This window comes from Pinus tabuliformis, chromosome 9 (genome assembly GCF_031772625.1).
Source record: "Pinus tabuliformis cultivar Carrire ecotype Pingquan chromosome 9, CPIR1, whole genome shotgun sequence".
Taxonomy (NCBI): Eukaryota; Viridiplantae; Streptophyta; class Pinopsida; order Pinales; family Pinaceae; genus Pinus; species Pinus tabuliformis.
This window is the reverse complement of record NC_142307.1, coordinates 571,688,951-571,699,508: the sequence shown is the minus strand read 5'-3', so window position 1 is coordinate 571,699,508 and position 10,558 is coordinate 571,688,951. Positions and strand designations below refer to the sequence as shown.

The window sequence follows — 10,558 nt, the reverse complement described above, 5'->3', positions numbered from 1 at the left end:
CTCACACCACATTTACTATTAACCTTTTACTTTTATATATATAAAATTTTACTAAAATCAAAACAAAAATGAGAGAATAATGAAATTACCATTATTCGCCTTACTCAAGCCGATCATTCAACATAAAGAGGATGACAATACCATATAGAAAATTGTTTTAATCTATGTAGTTTGACATGGATTTCCTCTCAATACTATAATTACAATAAAATTCCTAGAAACTTGTACCAGAACAAAGTCAAATTAAACGGAGTTTTGGTGTACATTACTGTCGCTGATTTGGTGAGCGTTTTGGCCAGAGGTCACAGAGCCCAGAGCCCGTTGAAAACAATAGAGATAAAACACTTATGTGAAGCCCAGTTTATCACTTCAGGGACAAAAAAATAACCTTGAAAAGCCTCATTTCCTCTGTGTACATACAAAAATGACTTTGGATTCCTTAACCAAGTCAACGACTACAGATCCATAAGCAACAGATGCAGCTAAGACGACACACAACAAAAACAGCAGGTCCGTTGAATGAGATTATAGGTTGATTTCACCTCACACCTGCTGTTGCAGTCACGCTGCTCTATGTGGTCACTAGTGCATGATGGGTATCCTTCACCTCCCAACCTCTGCAATTCGATGGTTTTTCTCCTCTTGTCGTCGTTTTCCATTAATCTAATTCGTTGCACTCTCTTCTTGGGATTCACACGTCCTTTAACTGTTACCTTGTTCTGCGCTGCGTCTACCACATAGTCCAGCAATTCTGCTCATCATCACGCCACAAACACAATAAGAAATTGATAAAAACAAGATGAAAACTAAATAGAGTGGCTGAATATATGTTAATACATTAGGTTTATGAATTTTTGGGTAGATTGTAGATTTTAGGAAAATTTCAGAATTTAACAATTAAGAAAAAGGTTAGTTGATTTTAGAATATGACCTAATCTAATGATGAAAAATAAAAAGATTAATGCTTTTAACTATCCTAACAATCAGATTGTTGGAAATAGAATCAAATGTAATCCAGAATTAACATACTGTCCATTTTGGAGAGAACTCTGGACACCCTATCACGGCACTGCAGACAGCACATATTTGCGTTCAGAACAATCACTTGAACCTGTAATGCAACGTAATGATTATGACAACATCAACAATCTCAGACCTAATTGAAGTAACTATACAGTTGAGTTAAAGTTCTTATATGGTATTTAGAGAGATACAAAAGGCGATTGGCAGTGTGCAGCAAAGATGCTAAACAGTAGAAATGGGCTTCTTACTCTGGGCATTGTTAAGGCTTCGGCGGAGCGCAGCAGCTGAGGCATCTGTGATCGTGGATGACAAAATATCAGAAACATTGTGACCACAGGGTCCTGAGCTGCCACTGATTATATATATATTTTTTGATGAGGAATAGGATCTGTGCCGTTGGGCATGAAGAGTTAAGAGGACAACTAGATGAGTGAGTGTTATAGCTGTTCTTGTGAAAGATTCCATCCCTGATACAAAGAAGTGCATGCCATCGCGTGAAGTCGTTGATAGAGAGTTGTAGGTAGGAGGTACCAATCGCTCGCATAGTATTGAGTTAATTTGTCAAAGGCACTGGCTGGTTCCTTGGTGAGTTGTCAATGTCAATTTTATGGGAATATAAAATTCATTAATTAATATTAATAACTTAAAACTGTCTTAAAGTGTGACAATAAAGATCGAACAAGAAGTTTTTATGACTATGGTATTATGCCTATTAGTAACAAACATCCCATCCATGAATATGGTTTCGGGGCTTATTAGCTTCTAACCATTTGAAGATTAAAAAAAATCACAATTCATTCCGTAAAGGGAGTATGAACTCTTTTAGTACAATTTAACAGCTTTGTTCAAAGTTTTCCTTTTCATCAAATTTGTCAAAGTGATATGGTATTGTCTCAACCATAAAGGTTTGACCCATCTCTCCTAACTATAATGACTAATCTATTCTAACCATAATTAAATTATGTATTTTTTTTTAACTTTTGTTCATAATATTAATTATATAATTAAGTGCAACATAACTTTTTTTCCTCAATAATGGATATATATCTAGTTATGACTTAAAACATTTCATTAATATTGAGCTAATATTTTAATATTCAGTTAATGCAAAATAAAGTAAAGAACTTAATATTCTAATATTTAGTTAATGCAAAATAAATTAAAGAACTTAATATTCATGGAGTAAAATAGCCATATAACATAAGTATAAGTTAACGAGAGATTTCGGAGTAAATCACAAGATCAATTATTTGTCGACGCATTTCGAACTAACTAGTGTGGTTCATCGTCAGGACAAGTTGAAGAACCAGATCCAACTTTGCCTGTTAAATAGCTTGAGCAGAGCCCTCCAATGGCTAACTAGGCTAACGACTAAATAGGACTAGGGACCTAACCTCTAAAATAAAAATAATTTAATTTAATTGAAAGTTAGTTATAATAAGGGACCATATAAATAATTTAATTGGTTGTTAAATTTAATAGCTAGATAAAAGTTATTATATACATGAAAATATAAATATTAGAATAAAACGTATAATTAACTTTTTATAGAGATATTAACTATACATATAAATATTGGAATAAAACGAATGATTAACTAAATCAAGAGTTTAAAATTGGTTGTTAATTTAAAATAATAATAATAATAATAATAAATAAATAAATAAATAAACTAAGTAGAATAAAATATCAAGTTAAAACAAAAAAAAAAACAAACTAGAATAAAATATAAAAAAAAAAAATAAAAAAAAATAAATAAACTAGTTAGAATAAAATATCAAGTTAAAAGAAAAAAAAAATACAGAAACTAATCAGATAAAATAATTGTAAATATTAACTTATTATAAAAAGGTGAGACAAGAAACGAGGGGAGGGAAGGAGGAGGGGCGGAAAGGAAGAAAGCGACTAGGAAGAGAGAGCTGGGACCCAACATCTACTGATCTTCCAGCCATCCTCTCTATTGAGATTGCTCGGCCTCTTTTCAATCTCCAGAGCTTCCCTAAATTTCCGATGATGGAACTATGAAATTGTAGCAATGGCACTAGCCTCCTCAATATAAACATGATGATTGGTTTTTTCCGCATGCTCAACTAAAGCTGAAGACTTTGATCTCCTATGCTTAAGGTCAGCTGCGTGTTCACTAATCCTTTGATTGATGGAGCGACCCGTCTCACCAATATAGGGGGTCCCACAGGAACAAGGGATAATATATACCCCTTTCATATTCTTAGGGTCGATAGGATCCTTTGCTGATCTGAGGGACATACGAATGGTGTTAAGGGGCCTAAATGTTACAAGGACACTATGCATCTTGAGAATCCTTGCAATCTTATCAGTGGTCCCCTGAACAAACAAAAGATGGACACCAAGAATCCGCTCCTTCGGTTCCTTTTTAGCAAGAGAATTCTTGGCCGCTTTTTGGAAAGCCTTCTGTCCCATGTATCTACTATAACCATTCTCAACAAAGACATCAAGGAGATGGGATTTTTCTTTCTCAAAACTCTTTTTATCCGAGATCCTTAGGGCCCTAGTAGCAAGGGTATTGAGAACCCCCATCTTCTGAGCTGGGAAATGGTGGGAACTGGCATGAAGATACTGCTCTGTATGCGTTTTCTTTCGAAAAACTTGGTGGGAGAGGGAACCATCACTATTCTTAGAAATAAGAATATCAAGGAAAGGGAGGCACCCATCAACTTCCTGCTCTTTAGTGAACTTAATGGCCGAGGATTGATTGTTGAGATGATCAAAGAAGAGATCTAATTCCTCTTGGCCGTGAGACCAGATAACATTGGTGTCATCCACATACCTTTTCCAAAGCTTGGGCAGGAGACGGGATGAGTTAAGAGCCTTGGACTCAAAATCTTCCATAAAAAGATTAGCAACGACAAGGGATGGGGAAAAGAGGCCGAGCAATCTCAATAGAGAGGATGGCTGGAAGATCAGTAGATGTTGGGTCCCAGCTCTCTCTTCCTAGTCGCTTTCTTCCTTTCTGCCCCTCCTCCCCCCCTCCCCTCGTTTCTTGTCTCACCTTTTTATAATAAGTAATTATTTACAATTATTTTATCTGATTAGTTTCTGTATTTTTTTTTTTTAACTTGATATTTTACTCTAGTTAGTTTATTTATTTATTTTTATTTATCTATTTTATTTTATTTTATTTTATTTTATTTTTTTTTATATTTTATTCTAGTTTGTTTATTTATTTATTATTATTATTTTTTTAACTTGATATTTTATTTTAGTTAGTTTATTTATTTATTATTATTATTATTATTATTTTGTATTATATATATATATATATATAGATATATATATATATATATATCTATATCTATCTTATTATTATTATTATTATTATTATTATTATGATTCTTATTTTTCTTTTCTCACTCTTTTTTTTTAACTTAATATTATTTTATTCTAATGTGTGTATATATATATATATATATATATATATATATATATATATTTATTTGTTTTTATTTTAACAACATCATCATCATCATCATTATTATTATTATTATTATTATTATTATTATTATTATTAACTTAACAACCAATTTTAAACTCTTGATTTAGTTAATCATTTATTTTATTCCAATATTTATATGTATGGTTAATATCTCTATAAAAAGTTTTTTTTTTTTTTTGTAAGTAAGCTTTGATATTAACAAGATGAAAATATAGTACAAAACTTCTGCTTTAGCAGATTACTGGCCGCTAAGCAGCAGGCCTTACCACAGGAGACCAGAAGAGAACAGAGTGACTGAAAACTAGAGAAGACAGAGTAACAGGAAACTGAAAACCAGCACACCACGCAGGGCGGCATAGAACTAGAACTAACAAAAGACATAAACAGAGGAAACTTGGACAGTGAACATATGAACCTACTGAGAAGAGGAAAGCAGGGGTGGCAAGCCACGAGGCAAAAGAAGTCCGTTGGGGATGAGGAGTCTGAGAGACTTCAAAGTCAAATGCGCTTGAACATCTCCATGACCGGAGCAGATCTTGACATGTTGATCTGCCCTGGCTTGGGCAGATTGCCCTGCTGGTCTCCAGTCGGTTCTCCCTTCTGCATGTCTGAAGGCTTGTTGTCTTGCCCGATGGTTTGTCGTAGAAGCTTAATCAGGACTGTGAGTTTTTTGTCCATGGTGTCGACTTGTTGGTGTATTGCGCTTAACTTGAATTCACTGCTCTCCACTACCGCCATGTGATCATGCGACATGGTTTCTGCAAACTGCTGAAGCTTGCGCAGCTGCTCCGCATGTTCACCCTGGATGTCCATTGCTTTCGCGAGAAGGGTCTTCATGCGCCAACTCTCAGCTTGAGTTCTGACGAATTGAGTGGCTCGAGTGCTGGGAGTTCCAGGGTCCTGGAGCCAATCAACTTCTTTCCCGATTTGCTGGTCAGAAAGCTTGCTTTCCTCGTCCTGGACAGTGGCTTCTAAGTCAATAATCTTGCGCTTGTTCCTTTGCGAGGTTCGCCTCTCATACATCTCTCTTGCTTGTTGAAGGTCGTTGTTGGCAGACTTGTTGCGGCTGCCCTCCCCTGCCATGGTGTTTCTAACTTGCCTAGTTTTATCCTGAGCACTGTTTGCAAAGTGAGGAGGTTCTGTCTTGCTGCACGCTGAAACAATGTTTTTCGTTTGGCATTTGAGAGTGGTTAAATAACGAATTCCGGGGAGACTGCCGGTGTGTGATCGCTTATCTTTGTGCAACTTGCACGTCAGATCACCATAATTGCTGCGTGATGGAGTTTTGGTCGGGGTGTGGAATAATTGTATCCCTTTACGGTCACCGCTCCCTGCTTGCTCCATGCTTTGCCAAGTGTCCCTCTTTCTTATTATGTTTCGGCGGCTCATATCACCACTGTTCATGAAACTGCACAAATCTTTGTCACATGCTTCTGTCATAGTTGCCCTCATCCTGTTTGTCCTTCACAGCCTGCTGGAAATTAATGGAGCGTGTCTAGTCAGCCTGTCCAAGCAATTATGGCGCTGAGCTATTCGACCCTCTGGTCGGACTCCTCTGTCGTCACCATATCTAACCGTGAGAGTTGGATACATTTTCCCCTTAATTGCTGGTTGTCAACATGCTGCCAACAACTGTCCCACATTGCATTGGGGTGTTCAATCCCATGATTTGCCAGGTGGTTGGCAACCGAATTGGCATTTCACCTTACCGCCTAAAAGATGAGGCCTTTCATTTCTCCTAACAGTTTGGCAATGTTGTCTGTGACCTTGGACAAACGCCAGTGTTTTGTGACTCTGCTGGCTGGCATTCCCCCGTAGATTTTCCCGGCCACAGTTATGGCTACCTCTGAATCTCCTTCAATCATTGCGTTGCTTGTTTGGTTCATTCGGAGAATCCTTAGCCCTTTTTCCATAGCTAAAAATTCCATTTCATTATTGGTGCCTTCCCCTAGAGCTTGACTGTAAATGTGAAGTATTTCTCCTTCATGATTCTGGATGATTCCTCCAATGCCTGTCGGACCAGGATTGCCTCTCGAGGCACCGTCAAAATTTAGCTTTAGAAACCCTTCTTGCGGACGTTTCCAGCCCTTTGGCTCAGTGTTTAGGTTTTGCTGCTACGCAGTGGATCCCAGGTTTTGTTCGTTGAGCAAGTTGAAGGCGTTCAGAATTCTCTGGTCCTCGACCGAAGCTTGGTTGTCAGGATCTGCTTTGCATTTTACCAAGATTAATTAACAAATGTTTTGGGTTAAGGTAATTTGCGAGTGCTCTATATTTCTGTGCTCACTTTGAAAGATTCTTCTATTTCTCTCTTTCCATATGGTCCAAGTTATGAAGCCGGGTAGGACTTTCCATATGCTGTTGATTCTTAAGTTGTTAGAGTACTTGCTTGGCCAATTCATAATAGTATTTTGAATGGATTCCCTATCTCTGTTTGTTTGTTGCAATATAATTTCCATCCCTTGCCAAAGGTGACCAGCCCATTCACAGGTGTTGAATAGATGGTTCATGGTTTCTTCTGCTTGATTGCACATAGGGCATATGGAAGGGCCCTCAAAACCTTTTTTGCGTAGGTTCTCCCAGGTGAGAGTTTTTCGCCTCATTATGAGCCAGAGAAAGGTTTTTATTTTAGGCCAAAACATGGGATCCCATGCCTTGTTTCTCCATTGCATCACGTCCACCTGCGCTGAATGTTCTAGTTGTTCTCTAGCCTCTTTGAGAGTGAAGTTACCACTCCCTTTCATACCCCATCTCAGCATGTCGCTTTCTGTGGTCTTTCTGATTTTTCGTTTGTTTAAGTGGTTTAGTAGGTCCTTTGTATTATTGTTTCCCTCAATTGGGTTTTCAGTGTCCTGGAGTGTCCATTCTCTCCATTCCTGGTCGCAGCTATTAGGATTCCAGTAGTGGTGGACGGTGAATTTTCCCCTGTTCTGGCATTCTCTTTTAAAATCTTCGAGCTCTGGTTTTTCCAGCTTTGGGAGCTACTGCCAAGCATCTTCCTAGAAGAGGGCAGTTTCCCCATTGCGGATCTCCCAGAAACTATGGTCCTGAACTAAGTTGCGGTTTCTTCTAGCTAAATTCCATATTGGAGAACCCTCCGGCATTTCCTGTATCCTTATTAAGTCCTGTTCGTTGCAGTTAGGAGTGTATTTCTCCTTCCAGTGTCTGGCCCAGGGTAGATTGGTTTCCTTCAGCCAACGCCACCACAACTTGGCTCCGCATGTCATATTGATGGTGTAGGGATCAATTAAATTTAAGCCACCTGCTGCTTTCGAAGTGCATAATTTGTTCCAGGCCACCAGTGCCCATTTCTTTTTCTCAGCATTGCCACTCCACATAAAAGATCTTTGAATAGCTCTAATTTTCTGAAGGATTCCGCTAGGAGCCGGCATGATGGATAGCATATACTGCGGAATGGCCTGCAGTATTGCTTTAGTGAGGACTAGTCGTCCAGCAAAATTAAGAGCCCTATGAGTCCAATGCTTGCATCTTTTCTCCATATTCGCTAAGATTTTTTCCCAGTGAATTTTTTGCCAAGGCTTAGTTGTGAGAGGGGCTCCCAGATACTTAGATGGTAGAGTGCCTTTTCGAAAGCCAAGAATGTTGGATAGATGGTTCTGGATGGCAAGATGAGTATTAAAGAAGAAGATAGTAGATTTAGCATGATTAATCTCCATACCTGAAGCTTTGCTGAAGAGGTTTAGAATGTTTTTGAAGGCCCTAGCTTCTTTCACAGTTGGAGTGCCATGCAGCATTGTGTCATCTACAAACTGCTGGTGCGTAGTTGCAGGTATGGAGGGGAGAGGGTGTAAGCCTTTGATTTTCCCTTCCTCTCTTGCTTTGTGAATGAGCCTGCTGAGCCCTTCCATAAGGATCACAAAAAGGAATGGGGAGAGAGGGTCTCCTTGCCTAATGCCTCGGGAGGGGGAGAAAGGTGCAGAAGGGGAGCCATTGACCAGTATGGAAAAATTGGTAGATTTAATCAGAGCAAGGATCCATTTGGTCCATTGCTTGTCAAAGCCAAAAGCATTCAGAGTGGCCTCCAGATAATTCCAGTTGACTTTGTCGAAGGCTTTGGAGAGATCTAGCTGCATCAGCATGCCTGGTAATTTCCTTGTCTGCAAGGTATGAACCATCTCCTGAGCTAAAAGGATGTTGTCTAAGATTTGCCTGCCCTCCACGTAGCCTGACTGCTCTTCCGAGATTAAGTCAGGAAGAATAGGCTTAAGTCTGTTGGCTATAACTTTAGATATGATTTTATATATCACATTGCAGAGAGCTATGGGTCGAAACTTTTACGGGGAGTTGGCTTCTTCTTCCTTAGGAATTAGTGCAAGAAAAGTGGAGTTCAGGGATTTGAGAATGGAGCCAGAGCATCTGGAATCTTTGACAACTTCCCGTACCTCTATTTTAATAGTTGGCCAGCATGCTTTGTAGAAGTTTACTGTAAAACTGTCAGGCCCCGGTGCCTTATCATTTGGCATACTCTTGACAGCGTCTTTCACCTCCTCCATCGAAACCTTTCTTAGCAGAGTAGAGTTTTGCTCAGAAGTTATGATGTGGTGTATAGCTTGGGTTAGTTCCTCTATGGCCTCTGATCTTTCTTCCTGCGTTTCCTGAGCTATATGCTTGAAGTGCCTGGTGAGCAAGGTTGATATTTCCTTGTGATTTTGAAGAGTTTCCCCTGCTTCATTGTTGAGCCTAAGAATTTTGTTTGCCCCCCTGTAGTCCAGCGTCGATCTATGGAAAAACTTGGTATTTTGTTCTCCCTCCTTTAGCCATTGGATCCTTGATTTTTGTTTCCACAGTGTCTCTTCCTGCTGGCAACGGAGTTGCCATTGTTGCATCAATACCTTCTCCTGTTCTCTTGAGTCTTCACTGTAGTTCCCTGAAGCCCATTCTTTATGAATTTGATTTAACTTGCCTTCTATGATGTTCTTTTCCTGGAAGATGTTCCCAAACTCGGCTGCATTCCAATCTTTAATTCTGTTTTTGATGTGTTTTAGTTTGCTTTGGAGCTTGAACATTTTGGTTCCTCTGATATCCAATGGTTCACACCACCATTCCTTCAGCAAGTTTGCAAAGTCGGGGTGAGTTAACCAGAACTTTTCAAATCTGAAGGGCTTGTTTCTAGGGGTCCCTAGGAAGGCCGCCTCCAAAGCGATTGGCCAGTGATCTGATCCTCCACTGGGAAGAATGTCAGAGTCCACTGTTATTCCTTCGAGTAAGATACTTTCTGAGATCAGAAATCTATCCAGACGAGAGGCAATCCGTTTGTCTCCTCCTCTCCTGTTGTTCCAAGTGTAGGAACCATTTTTGGGAAGGATGTCTACTAGTTTGGCAGATTCTATGAATTCAACAAAGAGTTCTGTATCTTTGTTAAGCCTCCTGAGTCCTCCTTTCTTCTCCAGTAGAGAGGTTATCATGTTAAATTCCCCCCCATGATGATCTTTGAGGTTGGGTATCTTAGCTTTAAACTCATGAGAGAATTAAGAAAAGAAAATTTGTCTTCTAATCTTTGCGGTCCATAAACATTTATGCATAGGTAAGTTTCAGAATTACCTGTCATTTGAACTTCTGTGGCGATGAACGATCATGCAGCTTCCATTGAGATGATGTCTATTACTCTGGTGTCCCAAAGTGTAGCTATGCCGCCTTCCCATCCTTGACTGGCTACGTCTATATATTTTATAGGTTTACCTAGCCTTTTGCTGATGTTCTCCATTTGGTTAATGGCACATTTGGTTTCCTGTATGAACATAATATCTGGCTTTTCTTGTTGGAACTTTCTCTTGAGAAGTCTTTGTTTGGCTTGGCTATTGAGCCCTCTTGCATTCCATGAAATGATTTTCATTTATAACTAGATAATTATTGGTAGGACGGGAAGGCATGTAGAGCCTTCATTTTACCTGAGTTTATCATTAGAATCCCCAAGTCATGCAGTACCTCCCCATTTGTTCTTCTGCCTCTTCTCTTTCTTTGCTTCCGACCTGTTGGATTAAGAGAGATGCTCTTTGAATGATTACCTGTGCCTTTTGCAATTCCTAATCTCCTGTTTTGCCTATC

General features: G+C 39.0%; 1 protein-coding gene across 1 annotated transcript; it reads right to left on the bottom strand.

Moving 5' to 3' along the window:
• Positions 1 to 262: 262 nt before the first annotated feature.
• Positions 263 to 1,410, bottom strand: LOC149149829 (uncharacterized). Its single transcript, XM_089438208.1, has 3 exons — positions 1,272 to 1,410; positions 1,030 to 1,111; positions 263 to 751 (listed from the first exon to the last, which is right to left on the bottom strand). The coding sequence occupies exons 1-3, from the start codon at positions 1,347 to 1,349 to the stop codon at positions 483 to 485; spliced, it is 429 nt and encodes a 142-aa protein (XP_089294334.1). The 5' UTR covers positions 1,350 to 1,410; the 3' UTR covers positions 263 to 482.
• Positions 1,411 to 10,558: the final 9,148 nt, after the last annotated feature.

Bases quoted from the DNA above. Each gene is read 5' to 3' on its own strand.
- LOC149149829 (XM_089438208.1), bottom strand. From the start codon at position 1,349: ATGTTTCTGATATTTTGTCATCCACGATCACAGATGCCTCAGCTGCTG. The intron at 1,112-1,271 runs GTAAGAAGCCCA...GTTGCATTACAG, and splicing joins AAGCCTTAACAATGCCCAGA to GTTCAAGTGATTGTTCTGAA. The intron at 752-1,029 runs GTATGTTAATTC...GATGATGAGCAG, and splicing joins AGTTCTCTCCAAAATGGACA to AATTGCTGGACTATGTGGTA.